Raw genomic sequence first — 17,141 nt, 5'->3', positions numbered from 1 at the left:
CTCTTAAACAATTTCTGACAGGCTCCAATATGCTGGATGCCAGAAAGTAATTCTATTTCAGTTGCTAGTAAAAAGGTAAATCTGTATACATGTAAAAAGACAATATTACAAGACTGTAGTGTCACCTGTCAAAACAAGAATATCTAGAATGGAATTTTCAGTAAACACTTGGGATGAAGGGCAATCAGAATACTACAGAAAGCAAAATCCACATAAATTAATTCTTAATTTGAGAAATCAATAAAATGTATACATAAAATTGATAAATACTGTCTTCATAGGTCACTAATTCCAAGGACTAGTTAGTAGTTAGTTTCTAACGAAATTATTACAGGACGTTCTGGTATATGCTCTCTTCTTATGATCAGTTTGTTCTGGCAAGACTCCAACAAGCACTTGCCCTTGCAAACAGCTGAGCGGGAGAAGATTCAGGCAATGCTTCATTTGTAAACTAGCCACAAAATAAATGCCAGGATTGCAACAGTCACTGTCAGGACAAGCACCAGGATACAGATCTTCTTGCGAGACTTTTTCTGAGGAGAGAAGTATGTGAACAAGACACTCATGAAAAAAAAAACGTGTACATCTATGACTTCAAGAGTGCTTCGTAAATCTGCCTCCTGAGGGCTTCCCCTGGTGGCGCAGCGGTTGAGCGCTGGGTTGCAAGGCTGCGCGCAGCCTCCCCAGAAGCAGCAGTCGGGGTTGATTCTATATCCATCCTCAGCAACAACGGTCAACATAAAGTATCTGCAAAGCCCCAGTATGTACCTACCTGGTACTGTCCTAACTGAAACAAAAGTCAGTGGTTTAGGATGTAGGATTAGCCTTACAACTGACTTAGGGACATGCTTGATGAAGAGGCTAGCTGTGTGGCCAAGAGGCTTTCATGTAAGTTTATACGGGGTGTGATGCCTTTTGATAGATATCTTTGCAAAAAGAAAAATACTAAAATGGGACTGGGACTGCAATCATGACTCTTGCCTTCAGCTTAAGCCTAAGGAAAAGGATGCAGCTGTGCTCAGCTTGTCAGCATGCTCTCATGGCCCCAAGTGACTTCCTGTAGTAACTGCTTTTACCTGGTAGTAAGCAGCTCGCTGTAACTGATCAGTGGCTCTTTCTACATGCACCTCTGAGCTTTCCACATTGGCTTCTATGCTATCTGCAAAAAAGAAGGACATCGGATGTTGTACCACACGTAGTTACTTCAAAACTGCAAACTGAACAGAATCTATGTGTGGGTTGTGGTTTCATCGCTGCCACGCCACTATCCAGGCATGAACTCAAAAGTTACTAACTTCTTAAGAAGACAGCCCTATTCTTTAGAAATAAACAGGGAAGTATTTAGGGGCAAAAGGTTTTAAAGTAAGCAACTCATCCATAAACTTAAAATTATTTCCAAATAAAAACTTTAAAAAAAAGTGACTTATCCTATAATCGTGCACATTTCTGGAGATAAAAGCTGGGAAGCTGAGAGATATTTCCCTAAATAAAGACTTACTGAGAGGCAAGTGATGAAGCTGAGTATTCTTGGGGCCTAATTTAACGTCTACATTTGATAATATAAGAAAATTGCTAAGAAAATTAATTTAGTAACTTTTTAAATGGCAACACTAAGTTCCTTGAACACATTTTACTGACTTCTTTGCACACAAACACTATCAACTCACCTTCAGGTTAAAGATATCAATAATACATACCAATCAGATCCCCCTGGTCATGGATCATCATGGCCAAATCTTTAAATATTTGATTAACATCCAAAATGTCAGCCTAAGGAACAAAAAAGCAATTAACTAACATATCAGAAGATTCATTTCTTCTACTTACCAACAGTTTTGGCCATCAAATAAAGTGGTGTTGTTTTTTTAATTTTTTAAATCAAATTTTATTGATTTGCCAATTGCTAACATTAAACTACACAATTCTGGGAGAATAACTTCACTTCTCACATGTGCACATGCCCATTTTTAAGCTATAAAAATAGGAATTTCACATAGCCCAAATTAATAATTGGCAGGTGTGGGGTGGGCAGAGAACTGGGGCATTAAAAAAAAATCTCCAAGTGATGCCAGTGTACAGTCAATGTTCAGAGCCACCGGCACAGATGAAGGTGAGGACAGAGCTCAACTTTTTTCCCCTCTCCCTCCCACCTGTCCCACTCAGGGGAGGAAGCCTTCTACCTCCCTGGAGGAGAAACTATCCCAGCTTAAGGATCTTTTACCCATGTTGTGCAAAGTTGGAAACTCAGGTGAGAAAGGCCAAGAGACCCCTCTCCCTCAACTCTCACCTCAAAAACTGCTTCTATTTCTCAAACTCGCTGAAATGATAGCCACAAGTTGGGATTAGACTTTGGAATGCACACATTTGGAGCCAACTTTTTGTCTGCTTTTATTCTGGGTTATTCAAACTAAGCAAAGGGGCTCTCCACAGAGCTTAACCTAACCTAGAGGTTGGCACTGAGGTTTGGGGACAAAATCTTGGTAAGCAATAAAATACTTGTTTGCCTTGCTCTGTTCTTGCTCTACGCATATTACGTGGGGATCATGTGATGAGGTAGTGACTGAGGAAAGAATTTGGGCATTTTGGGGCACCATGGCTGAAACCATGCTAATAGTAGTTCACATTCACCATGATTATTCTGAGACACCATGTTCACACCACACAATGACTCATTTCATGCTTTTTCATAATCACTGGATTACAAAGCGCAGATCTATCAAGTCAAACTAAAAACGTGATCTGGCTCTCACCTCCAGCTGCCGAATTGCTGTTTCCCTCTCTTTAATAAGTTCCAGATCCTGCTCAGTGATGGCTACTTCATCCTCCTGGCTTTGCATCTGGTTCCATTCCTCATGGCTGCAGGGGGACAAGCAGACTGGTTGACACCTCCACCCTGGGGTGTGCATGAGGCACATCTACAATGTCTCCGCCACATAGCCGTGGACTGCCCAGGCTCCAGCTCCTCAGGGCCACACCCTTCCTATCCAGAGGCACCGAAGACAAAGTTTCTGCTTCCGGAGGGGCAACTAAGATAAAGTGGGATTATGAGGGATAGACTCCTTGCTGTTTCTACTTAGGAGTACACGCTGCAATCTTGCGAGAGCTTGCCGGCAAGGGAAAGAACACACAAGTTTGAAGTGAGTGAACACTACTAGATCATCCTCTTCCAGAGCAGTGTCAAAGTGTAAGCTGAGTTGGTATATTGAGTACTAAGTGGTTAGAGAATGCAGGCTAAGTGACCTGTTGGACTGTGCCATTTAGTCCAAAAGAGCCCCATCTTGCCGGATGCACCTGTGATCCCAGCTCTTCCAGAGGCGGAACAGAAGGATGGCTAGAGCCCAGGAGTTCTGGGCTGTGGTGCGCTATGCCAACTGGGAGTCTGCAGTAAGTTGGGCATCCATATGGTGACCTCCACGGCTGGAGGACCACCAGGTTATCTAAGGAAAGGTGAACTGGTCCAAGACAAAAACAGAGCAGGTAAAGAATCATATTCCCAGTTTTTAGGAATTCCCTTGAGGCTCAGCTTTGGGTTAAATGTCTCTTAACCGAAAACAAAGAAAAAGCTAGCAAAATGTTACAACTCATCTTTAAGTACCATATTTAGAAAAAAGGCATACCACATGTTATACTAGACATGAGGTGCTTTGAAAGTCCAGTATTTAGCATTTTCCCAACAGTGTTCATGAATAAAATATCTCCACAATATTTAAACAATTTCCTCCATGTGATACAGATAAAAAACTGAGTAAGATAGAGTCCTCCAGGCCTTTGAAGTGCTCACAGTGTAGCCACCTGAGACAGATAACATATCTATGACAGAACATTTTCAGTGCTGAACTAATACCATGACTACATTTCTATGAAATTAGTTAATTTGCTTTGGAGAAGTTAAGAAAGCAGATTTTTTTTTTCAGATACAAATTCTTTATTTTTCCTTTTAGCAAAAGGAAAAAGCATCCTTCTTCTGCCTAGAAGGATGAATTGCTTTCATTTTAGAGTAAACAGAGACCCAGTCACTCTGAATATCTAATACCTGAATTAGAGGTAAATGATTTAGAGTTCTTATCCTACAGGTTTGTGGGTTTGTTTTTATTCCTTGTGAGGCAAGCTCTTGCCCCATCACAAAGACATCAATTTTTCATTCTAATACATTTTTATTCACCATGAAATTATTCCTTCATAATTCAAAAATCTTGGGAAAGTCCATGGTTTTGACTTTTAAATTTTATTTGGTGGTTTGTAAGTTACACAACCCAGGTCTCCCTTTATTTTTCTGATTTTTAAAGTTAAAATAAGTATAAAGTATAGACTCCCATTCTCAACTATACAGCAGGTTTTATGAATAATCCCTTTACCTGTCAAATGAGACGAGCTGCTCCTCTCTTTGCCTCTCCTCCGCCTAGAAAGCAGATGGCATTATTGCTGCTGTTATCCAGAAATAAGTCACAGACAGACACATAAAACAACAGCTTCCTTTAGCTACAATATAAAGGAGCAATATCCCTTGGCTCCAACAAGATCTGTATGGTGACACTAGGCTCTCGCCATCTATCTCAGCTAGGAGATGGGTGAGAAGCATTTGAAAGCAACTGATATTCCAGAACAGAAACCATACTGAGTAGAATGGACAGAACAGGCAGGAGAGAGGGATTAAAAAAATAACAACAATAACCTATTTTAAAATTTGGAAGGAGAAAATTAAGGGAAAGAGTAGAAAACTTGCAAGGAAACAAAATTATACAACCTGTAAATATTTATTAAATGGATATTTATAACATAATAGGTTCTAAAGTGGTCAGTTCACTTTAAAAGTCAGTCTAGTGCATGTATTGAAAACAAACTAAGGAAAAAATATTAAAAGAACAATCTATTCCCACTTTTAAAACATTTCCCCATTTATAAAGAAACAAAGCAAAGGGAAAGACATGACTAAACCAAAACAAACCCTGCAGAACCGAAACTGGACTGTAGAACTCACGCTACCAAAGGGTGGAAAGTGGAGGGTGGGCAGCAAAGTGGGGAGGATTCAAAGGACGATGATGGTTTTCAGTGGTGGGCATGGCATGGTAACAGATATATAGTTTTCTCTAGGGTAGAACAGTTGAGTCATAGGTATACATGTGTGCTGAAGATACAGCCCAAATGTTTTCCAGTGGTTGTGCCAATTCATACTATCACCAGCCAGATAGGAAAGTTGTATTAGATCCATAACAACCACCCTCAGTGTCCCAGATTTAAAAATTTTTGCCCTTCTTGTGGACATGAAATAGTATCTCACAGTGGTTTTTAATCCTCAGTTCCATGGCTACTAAAGATGTTGAGTACCTTTCCATTTGTTTGACCATTATTCAAAAATAATACTAAGATGTTTTTCACTGTGTTGGCATTTGTAGTCAGGAAATGAAAAGAATAGTGAAATTGTTTGCACCTTAACATAAGACAAGGCAAAGGCACCAAAATGTACTAGGATTATATTCACTACCACCACACACACAGACACAGACACACAGACACATACACATGGCCATTTTTTCCTTATGAAGCCATTAAAATTATTAATTAAATCAACACTTAAAGACAAGTCAACTTTCTGTATAAAGAGGAAGTTTACCTCAAATACTTTTGTGGCAAACAGAATATGTTTGTTTAAAGAAAAGCACTTGTGTAACTGAGATGCAGAATAAACTAGCTACTTTTTTAAGGGAACACCATTTTACTTATTCAATATAGTATATATAACACCTTTATAAACTTTATAATAAGATTTGTTTATATTCAAATATATATGTATATTTCCTATATACATATATAAATAAAAGAATGACAACCTATGGCCATTCAGATGAATATTTGGCAAACAAGTTCTTAAAAATAAACGATGTGAGCTTGTCACTTTAACGAAACCAAGGACAATATTTACTGCCAATGATAAAAAATCTCTTTATTTTCAGATAAAAAAACAAATTCCAGAAAACTTGTTATCAATCACTTAGGAAACAGAAAGTTCCCCAATATTTAAAAACTGAAGATGTGATTTTTTTTTTAAAAGGCATTAAAAGTGAATGCTTCTTTTGAGTAAAATATCCATGGGTCTATCCCCCAGTGCTGGTTATGATCTGGAGAAGTTTCCTGAGCAAGATTTAGCTTTTTCTAGTTGTTCTTAGGGGACAGGTTTATCAAAACCTCCCTGTTCTACGATATTGTGGATGGAGTCTCCAATATGTGATTTTTTTGATATTGTATAATGAAATATATCAACATTTGGGAAATCTGTATAACTCAGGGAACCAGTATTTTCCAAATGATAAAAAAAATGGTGTTACAGAATAACACATAGAATAAGACCCAATCAAATATAAAAGCAAAACAGATTTTAATTGTAACAGAGTATGAAAAAATCATTAATACAGTTTTAGATTTTGAAATGCAACTAAACTTTTGTCATGTTTTGATATAGTATAAGGGGTATTAAACAGTGATCTGAAGAGATTAATTATAATGCTCCTTCCTTTTCCAATTATATATCTCTGCAAGGCTGGATTTTATTCAGATAGCTCAATCAAAATAACATATCAGAACAGACTGAATACAGAAGTAGATGTGAAAATCTTAGTTACCTTCTGCTAAGCCAGATACAAAAAGATTTGCAAAAATGAAACAATGCCATTCTTCCCCCTAAATTTTTTTTCTTGTTTTGGGAAGTTAATTTTTTTTTATTAAAATCTTATTTATGTTAATATGTAAGAGTAAATGTGCTAAAGATCACTGATACAACTTTCTGTCTGGATTTCCCCTTCTCCTGCCCTCCTCCACCACACAGCACTAATGCTCCGCTCAGTACTAATGCAATCTTTTTGTTGTCTGCTAGGGAAAGGGCGTACTTTAGTTTTACTCATACCCTGTGGACACAATCTTTTAGTACCAGTTTAATTCAAGGAGCACCGTCTTTAGATCCTCCATCCTTGCATGGACCCTGAGGTTTGACTTTTGTTTTACCTCATGTCAAGGGGACATCAAAACCAAAGTTCAAATTTGCCATCAGTCATGCATCACGTAACCATGGGATATGTTCTGAAAAAACATATCTGAAACATTCTGAAAATGCACTATTCAGTGATTCTGTCATTGTGCCAATGTTGTGGGGTAACTACACAAATCTGGTGTTAAAGCCTATAACACAGTGGGCCTCTAGCGTGTAGTCTGGCAGCACCTGGTGTATATGGTCTGTCGCTGAATGAAACATTACATGACATATGATATAAATGTCCTCAGGGCAAAGGCAGCTTTAGTGCTGTGCGTATCTTCTCTTAGGTCTTGACCTTAATGTTTTCATGGCTCCTTGATATCTTTGGGAAGTTAGGTTATGAACATGTAGTACTTATTATTACTTCTTTTCAACAAATGAACTACATTCTAGGAAACAAATCATTCTTTTTTCTTTTTTTAAGTTTTTCAAGTGAAGGCCAGTGTAATAAGAAAAGAGTACTACACAGAAAACTACCTGTCATTCTCTTCACCTCTGTGCTCCTTTCTAGTCTTTGATGCTGGGTATACTCAAGTTTTCACATAGGTTCTATCAAGCTGGCATTTTCACAGTGGCTCATGTCTATGTTTATTATGTCGGGGTATAGTAAACAAAGGCTGATGGTCAAAGAGGAAAAATAACCTTGGGAAAGGACAACCTTAAATTGCAAAGATCTTCTTTTGGGAATAAACTTACAGAAAGACGAGATCCAGCTCTTGCTCTCGCAATACTCTCCTTCTCCTTCTCAGACACCTTTCTCTGCACAGCCTGGAAACTGTTTAAGGCTGCAGAGAAGTCATTCATGAGGCGTTCCTTCTGAAGTTTCTGCTGGCGCTGAGGAAATTAAACAAGAACTTGAAATTTTACATTAACCCTGAATTCCCTTTAAAAGAAAAATTATACCCCTAAAGATTTCCAACTGGGAAAATTACTATGAAATAGGCTGTCTCTAAATTATAAATTTGTTCTTTGCTAACTTAAATCCCTGGTTAATAGTACAGGCCAAATCAAAAGTTTCCTTTTTTCATTCCAACAAACATGGGAACTGACAGTCACACACCTTGTAAAATAATGTCAGAATTCAAAATTTTGGTTCCCCAGAGAATCTAAAAGCAGAACAGATACCCTTGGACTCAAACCCTGATATTGTTTTTTTTTTTTTTTAAGATTTATTTAATTATGCATATAAGAGCTGGGGTATAGGCCAGAGATGGCAGCGGTGGGCGGGGTGGGGGTGAGAGGATTCACCAGACAGGGTAGGGAACAGAACAGGCAGACCGACCGAAACACACTGCTGAGGGGAGCAGCAGGCGAGACAGGAGAGGTCTGCTTTGCCATGTGGATCTCTCTCTGGCCAGCCAAGGATCGAACTCGTGCTGCAGAGGCTGCGGATCGCTTCATAGTGCGGTGCTCAACCCCTTGCGCCACCAGGGAGGCCCCAGGTGTTGTTTTTTTGACTACAGCATTAAAACTGTCATCTATACTAGTTCACAGCTTCTCTGAAAAGCAAGAATCATTTTCGTTACAGTTTAGCATGGTTTAAAATCTTTGAGAACCAGAAAACTACTGTGTAGCTACAGGCTACCTTTACTGATTGTAAATCTCAGAAAACACCCTGAGAGCACATGCTGTGTACTGGAAACACAGAAGTAAAACACTCAGCCTGATCTCTATAGCTTACCACTTACTTGGAGGTAGAAGATATTGTTAGGCAAGTAATAACATCATTATAAATAACGGTCATATGCAGTTAATACTATAGGAATTCAAAGGCAGGAATAATCAGTAAGGACTCAAGTGGTCAAGAAAGGCCTCAAGAGGAAGTGGCCTCTGAAGAGTGAGGTGTGACTAGGCAGAAAGGGAAGAGAAACCCAGGCAAACAGAAAAGTGGCACAGTGGTAGGAATTTGAAGAGGATCTATAGGGTGATAGTTTGGTTGGAAATAAAGCCTTTTCATGAGCGTAGCTAAAACTGGAAAGGCAGGCAAGGGGCTGACCATAGCAGGTTTTAAATGCCAACCTAATGAGGTTGGGATTCAACCTCTAAAGAACAAAGGACAATAAATATTTCTAGCAGGGAACATGGTGAGTACAAAGTGATAACTTAGAAAAATTAGTCTGTGATAATGTACAAGATGGAATGAAAAATGAAACAAGTCAAAAAAATTAACTGCAGTAGTTTAGTTTTAAGGTTAAGAGGACATGGTATCAGTAATAGGAACACAAAGAAATGAATGTAAGAAACATGATTTAGTGACTGTCTGTGAGAGAAGGGTGATAACATCAACAATTCCTCAAATTTCAAAACTGGAATGGTAATATTGTAAGTAAATTCAGATAAGGAGCTATTTTCCTCTTTTGGGGATTTTTGCATAAGTAACATCATAACAATTAGAGGGAAAAAACATCATTCCCCTCTCTTACTATCTAAAAATACTACCTTTTAAATTTATCATAAACATTTTCTTTCTTTTTTCTATGTTACTATAATATTCCATCAATGTGATTTAGTAATTATATATAAACGTTACTTCTAGATTGTTCCCAGTTTTTAACTATTATAGATTAAGCTAAATTGAGCCCCACTGTAAAAGCCAATACAGTGCTTACCATGTAATATTACATTAATTAATTCATTCATTCATTCATTTATTCTGTACAACAACCTATAAATTAGGTACTACTACATTACCCATTTTATACATCAGAAAACCAAGACACAGAGAGGTTAAGGAACTTGCCCAAGATCACACAGAAAGTGTTAGAGGTGGAATCTAAATACAGAAAATAGGTTCCAGAGTAGGCAGGCACCTCTTTCCCCACCTAAAGATAAATTTGCATTAGTGGGAATATCATTAGGTCAAAAGGCAGATGTCTGAAAATAAGCATTATCAATCAGTTTAGGTAGTGGGTGAAGCATGAGAAACATGCTCAATTTTAGAGGAAACGAGTATATTCAGAGATGTTAAAATAGAAATTGCCAATATGGTCCAAGTACTTAGAGGCTTAGCAACTGGTTAAAGAAAGATCTGGGGACCTCACCGGTGGCGCAGCGGTTGAGCGCTGGGTTGCGAAGCTGCCTGCAGCCTCTGCAGTGCAGGTTCGATCCCCGGCTGCTCCCCGGCCACCGGAGGTGGGTCCCACATGGCGCGCAGACCTCTCCTGCCTTGTGCGCTGCTCCCCTCAGCAGTGCTCCCCTCGGTGAGTCTGCCAGTTCTGCTCCCCATTCTCTGGTGAATTCTCTCACCCTCCTGCGCCTCTGACCTGTACCCCGTTCTTGTGTAAATAAATAAATCTAAAAAAAAAAAAAAAAAAAAAAAGATTCCCGAAGGAGAAAGCAGAGAGCAAGAAAATCATACTGCCCATGGCAGACCCTTGTGGCACTGCCCACTTCTAAGAAGCTTTAGAGTCAAAGGATGAAGATGAGACTCAACCTGAGGTAAGGAAAAATAGCCAGGGAGGCACCACCAGAGTTGGAGGACAGAATGAAAGGGGATTTAGAAAGAACAAAGTTTCAGTGGAGACGGGATGAGGAATAGGATCAAATAAAACAGAAGAAAAGTAAATAAAAATTCAAAAATGGTCACTAAATTTAGCAATTTAGATGACCACTGATTAAAGTACCTAAGTATGGTTTGATATAAAGGACAGCAATTAGATGAAGAAAGAGTTAAACAGGAAAGGTTATTTAGCACTATCAGGAAGGGAATTGGGAATTATATTTCACCAGAGAGAGTATGTCTGTATATCTATTTCATATTGCTAATGAGCCAAGATAATGCAAGGGAATGGTAGCATACATAATCCAAAAATAACTTCTATTTGGTTTTAGAATACATTACATGCATCTTTTTTTTTTGGGTGGTAGCAGATTTAACTTTCTATTTATATTTTGCTTAGGCTATTATTTAACTCTTAAGTACTTTCAATATTCTCTTTGCATCAGATCTTAGACTTCCTTTTTTGTTACTGCTAAGACTATCCACAAGTGTGGATTCTGTAGGTACATAGCTGGAAGAAGGAGAGGCGTGATATGACAACAATTTGGGTACAGTGTGGTAACAACTAAGCCAAACAGCACACATATCAACAACACAGGGTGAGTCCATTAAGATTACTTTTTATCATAACTCCTTTGTAGCACAATGATAAGGCATCTAGTCTTGGTTCTTCTCTTTTATGCCAGGTTGGACCCAAGTTCCAAACACTGAATATTTACACCATTAAATATTTGCCATGTGTGGATTAAACGAGCAATTTTCAAACTTTTATACTTGATCTTAGTCAAAAGGCCAAGAACCAATGTTTTTTCAAAATTTTTTGATGGAAACCCACAGTAAGAATTTGACATCTTGACCTAGTACCTTATACACACATCTGTATGCAACAAAAGGTTCACATAACAATATTTACTCTTGTTACATGGTATACATGCTGATATTGCTACTATTTCACCTTTTTTAAATGTTGATAAAAATGGCAGTCCCTGGTCTAGGAGTTAAGTCTCAGCACTCTCACCACCGTGGCCTGAGTTCCATCCCTAGCCAGAGAGCTAACCCATATATGGTGCAGCAGACCTCTACTGTCTCTCCTGCTACTCTCCTTAACTGTATATTTCAGTAAATCCACCTGTCTTGTTCTCCACTCTGTCTCTGGTGAATCCTCTCACCCCCTACACCTGTGGCCTACACCCCAGTCCTTATATGCATAAATAAATAAAAATAAATCTTTAAAAAAAAAACCAGAAACAAAAAACCTAAAGTCCTTAAAAAAAAAAAAAAAAATCTTAGGGCCTCTCCGGTGGCGCAGCGGTTGAGCGCTGGGTTGCGAGGCTGCCCGCGGCCTCTGCGGCGCCGGTTCGATCCCCGGCTGCTCCCCGGCCACCGGAGGAGGGTCCCACATGGCGCGCAGACCTCTCCTGCCGCCCGCTGCTCCCCTCAGCAGTGTACTTCGGTCCTTCTGCCTGTTCTGCTCCCCACTCTGGCTCTGGTGAATTCTCTCACCCTCCCGCGCTTCTGACTGTACCCAGTGCATGTATAGACAAAACAAACAAACAAATAAATAAATAAAAACATGCCTCTATTAAAAAAAAATAAAAAAAAAATAATAAAATAAAATCTTTAAAAAAATAAATGATGATAAAAACACACTAAAATTTATGTTGTAACAGTCTCAACTCATAGGCTGAAAAATAACACAGGATAGGGTAGTTGTAGGCTTTGTCTTTAGAGCCGTAAGAAATACATCATTTTAAAAACCTATAATCAAAAGCAACATGAGTGCCCCCCATAATGGGATAGAGCTAAAAGTGTAATGGAATACAGTGGTTAAGGTAGATGGAAACAGTTTTTCTACTGGGAGAGAGGATGTGAGATAGATCAGGAATGACAAGCAAGAGCCAAAGTGAAGGGGCACATCTGGCTTCAGGAATGTGTGCAGAAACGACAAAAAAACCCAGTAAAAATTATGTGTTTTTAAAGGATTTCAATGGTTACTGAATAAAATGTTGTGAAGAAAGAAATCTTTCTCCCTGAGCATTTCTCAATCTGAGACCTATGAATACTCAAGATGGACATGAAAACGACTGCAAAATATTAAAGGACATTTGAAATTTACAGAGACTAGATCTAAAAAAATGAGGACCAAGCCTGCAGACAAACCCTAATGAGATACAACATTGAGATTCTTCTTCATTTAAAGTCATTTTATTAATAGGTCAATAATATGTTATTACTAATAACAGCAGCAGCAGCCACCATGTAATGAAGGCCTCCTAGACGCTGGGTTTGTGCCTAGATCTGTAATGTACGTGGCTCTTGAGTCACAACAGCCACCTACCCCTATCTTACAGATAAGGAAATTGAGGTTCAGAGGCCTAACCAAGAGCCAAGTTGTTTCAATTTTACCCCCTGTCTTTCTATTAAAACAAAATCCTTTCCTATTAAAAAGCAAACACACAATACCCACAAAATACCAACCTGTTCAGAAGTAGATAAGGGGAGAGGCAAGGATCCTAATTCCTTTAGCAATTCATTTGTTTCCTTAGCAAGCTGATTTGTAGAGTGTTGTAACTGTTGCCTAAGAGGGAAAAAAAAAAAATAAGATGTGTTTTAGGACATTCTCATTTCTTGGGAGCTGTGACAGTTAGCAGCACCTCCACAACGCAGGGGATGAAAGAGCACTTGAAAACACGAGTTCCTAGATGCCCAAGTCCCAGAAATACAATCTAGTTAAACCCACTTCAAAGTATCTTCATGTTACTGAGTAGAAAGAATCTGCTTCAATGAAACCTGCTGAAGGAAGCACAGGTCAGGAATTTCAACTCTTTGGGAAGAAAAGAAAAGCCCATCAGTAGTTCTGATAGACTGTAAGACCAGTTGCCCCCTCACCTCAATCTAATGGTTTTAATACATGAAACTCATGAAACTCTGGGACTGAAGTGCCCAGGAGCTCTGCATGGTTCCGTGTCACAGTCACTGACTAGGACAGAAGCCAGGTCCTGGTGGCTGAAGGAAACGTGCTTCAAGAGCAGAGCTCCTACCTTGGGAACAACCTCTGAATTCAACTCCCACATCCTTGCTTAATGGTGGGGTTTGTTCAGCTTTATGCTTGGCTTGCTTGCTACCTGTCCTTTGTGCTTGACTTTTTGGCTCTTCCCTCCAAAACAAAGAAGTTTTATGCTGTGTAAAAATATGTAAGGGGTAGAGAGGAAAGGAAATTAAAGAGGGAAGAATATGTAACATGTTAAGTGGGACTGGAAAGTAGTATAAAGGCAGGGGATTCCTCCCACTCCTGGTTTCATTTCCTCTGTGGCCATTTATACAAGGTTCTAAGGGAGGTCAGAGAAACCACACTACCAATTGTTAAAGTTTTTCACTACTATGAGCTCTCCAAGGTAAAACAAGGAGAGAGTCGAAAACAAGAGGGAATAAATAAGGAGCCTGTACATCCCAGATAGTATAAACATATCCAGAGGTATTTCACATCTCCCTGGAAAAAGCTCAAAGTGGTTACTCATTCTCTCACTTTATTGTTTAGGACAGGAAACAAAGGTTATTCATCTCAAGGATGAAGAATAGAACTGAAAGCGGATATGGATTCAAGAAGGATGTAATTAAGAGTATCACAAGTCCCTATGACCAGCCCACTGTTGTCTCCCTCACATTCTGAACCAATTTTCTAACAGTAATAGAGTTGGAAATCCAACTAGGGCAGATGAGCCCTGCAGATTATCAGGGGTCGTCTGCCATCTATGAGGCTCAGCTAAGCAAAATAGTTTATTTTAGAAAGGTAGGAGCGCTGTTTTCTACTTCCCTAAATTGTTCTGCTGAACTGCCCAAGGGGAAAAAAAGAAGCAGAATTCAAGGACTTAGAGAGGCAGAGAAGATCACACCCATTCATTTATCTCACTGCCCTCTTCCAGAACCCACTGTCATGCATGTCCTGTTGCTGCTTATTCTGACTTCACAGAAACATAAATTGCCACGCAGCCAGGACACTAAGTGTATCCCCAAAGGGCTCTTGTAAGCCCCAGGTTTCTTAGGAAGTTACTCACAGATTTTCCTGTAGTTTGCTTGAGTCCTGCTTAGTTCCTAGTTGGCTCATCAAATTCTTTATCTGTGTAGCTGGGAAAAGGGGGCGGGGGAGGAAGATTTATTAGAAAGAAAAATACACTGATCATGAGCACCCTACTTCTCTGATTGCTGGTCTCTTCACACCCCAAATAAGTATACACAACTAATAGAAAGCATGCTGTCATCAAAACCTTGGCATATACATTCCTTCCTAAAACTAATTGTGAGGTTCACTTTTCCCCTATAGATTAACTATGTCACTAAGTAGAGGGTGGCAGGGTTTTTTTGTCACCCCCAAAGAACTTCCAGATTTCCAGATTTTCCATGGTTAAAATTTTTATGTCTTTGGAAGGGTCTTGATATCAAGCCTGCAACAATAAAAATTAAATCCACTAATATTCAACCACTTCTCTAGAGCAAACATTTTTGGAAAGATATTACATATTTACTATTAATAACAAGTTACAACGGATTAAGCACCTCTATGTGTGAGGCACTGTGTTAGGAATTTTGCATATCTTATCTCATTAACTTCCACAGCAACAGTCTGAAGTAGCTATATCTCCAGTTTGCATGTGAGGAAGTATTTTATATAAGGGTATGCAATTAATGAACCAGCAGAACCAAAAACTTCAATCCTAGGCATATCAGACTTCGATGCCAGAGTTCTTTCAGCAATGCTGCCTACAACTACAGTTTTGTTCAGACAACTCTCTACCTGGTCGAGATACTCTACTAAGAGTAGGAGTGGCCATGTTTGAATCCTGGGTGTTTAAGGCCCTAGTCATGGACCAGGAAAGTCAGAGGTCCAGAGGAACCAACTATCTAGGGAGGAACACCAACAACAGCCTGCCTGAGAATCAGCATCCCTGATGCTCATGGGTTTCTGCAACAGGAATAGAGCCCCTGATCTCTTTGGGGCCCTGCTTTATAGTTTCTCTGGCTGGCAGAGAGAGTTGAGGGAGATTTATTCATTTATTCACCATTCATTTGTAGACGTTGGTATTTTGCTGTATGGCTTTTTGTGTTTGCTTGCTTCTTTTAAAAAGCATTCATTGTTTCCTAATTACAAGTAGCCAGAGTACAGAACATAATAGTACTTTTTGCCCAGAGGAAACACATTTATCTTCAAGTTTCACGAGCACTTCAAGAGATAATATATACAACAGGTATATGACTCTTCCAGCCAAAAGACATTCTCCACTGTAAGGATCTGTTCTATTTTCTCAGGATTAATGTGAAAAATTCTCTTGTGAAACACCAGACTGCTCAATTACTGGCTTCATGGAAGATGAGAAAACCAAGGCATCTTATACAATTTATGTATACATTATAGGGGCAATATACATATAATGTTTCCAAAGTCAATGAGAAAGAACCCTCACTTATTGGAGTTTTTAATTAAAACAATTAATTGTTCCTTAGCATACACCTAAAAATAAAATCTGGGGGTCATGGTCCTATCTTGTCCCTAATTTGGTCTCCAAGAGCTGTAAAAAGGCAAGCTAGAGTTATGAAGCATCAATTACCTTACAAAACACTGATGTACTAGGAGCCTCTAAGTCTGAAGAGAAACAATAATTTAGCAAGAATCCTCTGGTTGATTGCTTGGCGACTACTCCTAAGTAGAAATTGAAAACCTAGTGCAATATTTGTGATTTATAAGAAAAATATAGGCCTCCCCAGTGGCGCAGGTGGTTGCATGCAGCGCTGTGAAGCTGTCCGCAGCCTCTGCAGCGTGGGTTTGATTCCTGGCCAGCCAGGGAGATACCCACATGGCACGGCAGACCTCTCCTGTCTCGCCTGCTGCTCCCCTCAGCAGTGTTTTCAGTCCATCTACCTATTCTGCTCCCCACTCTGTCTCTGGTGAATTCTCTCACCCTCCCACATCTCTGGCCTGTACCCCAACTCTTATGTAAAATAAATAAATCTTAAAAAAAAGAAAAAGAAAAATATATTTGATGATTCAGATGATCAAAATATATTTCTCTATACATTTGGTCTTCATCCATGATTTGGCTTCCAAAACCCTAGAAATTACCTGAATGTTGAGAGTAATAAAGATGTCTTTTTAACATTAATTAGCTGGCTTTTGGAATTCAGCTAAGGATGGGGGCTAGTTGCCAAAAGCACCAACCAGTGTGACTAGGGGATTAGAGTTGTCAGTTCCATCCAACCCCTGACCCAGGCCTCCAAGGAGGTGTAGGTGAAATCAGTCCCCAATGGCCAATGATTATAATCCATCATGCCTAAGTAAGGTGGTCTCCATAAAAACCCAAAAGGACAAGGTTCAGAAAGTTTCCAGGTTGCTGAACACTGGAAGGTGCGGAAAGACTGGTGCCCTGGAGAGGACATGTCCTCTCTGCGCCCCTTCCCTGGGCCTACCCTATGCATCTCTTCCATCTGTATCTCTTCCATCTGTTCCCAAGTTGTGTGTCTTTATGACAAACCAGTCATCTACTGAGTACAAGGGTATCCTGCAGTTATAACAAATTAAGAGAAGTTGAGGAGGAGACTTGGGAACCCGATTTTATAGCCAATTGG

General features: G+C 39.4%; 1 protein-coding gene across 1 annotated transcript in view; it reads right to left on the bottom strand.

Annotated features, from left to right (window-relative positions):
- Positions 1-440: 440 nt before the first annotated feature.
- Positions 441-17,141, bottom strand: part of STX12 (syntaxin 12) — a gene marked incomplete at both ends in the record, with an annotated part of 30,673 nt that continues 13,972 nt past the window's right edge. Inside the window, 8 exons of the mRNA XM_084242881.1 lie at positions 441-533; positions 1,077-1,159; positions 1,698-1,770; positions 2,751-2,856; positions 4,356-4,399; positions 7,721-7,858; positions 13,002-13,101; positions 14,579-14,648. Of these exons, the coding sequence (XP_084099007.1) occupies positions 441-533; positions 1,077-1,159; positions 1,698-1,770; positions 2,751-2,856; positions 4,356-4,399; positions 7,721-7,858; positions 13,002-13,101; positions 14,579-14,648 (707 nt within the window). The remainder of the gene's footprint in view (positions 534-1,076; positions 1,160-1,697; positions 1,771-2,750; positions 2,857-4,355; positions 4,400-7,720; positions 7,859-13,001; positions 13,102-14,578; positions 14,649-17,141) is intronic.

This window comes from Talpa europaea (genome assembly GCF_964194135.1).
Source record: "Talpa europaea genome assembly, chromosome: 9".
NCBI classification, from domain to species: Eukaryota; Metazoa; Chordata; class Mammalia; order Eulipotyphla; family Talpidae; genus Talpa; species Talpa europaea.
Note: the sequence above shows the minus strand (reverse complement) of the source record. Positions and strands in the feature narration are given on the sequence as shown.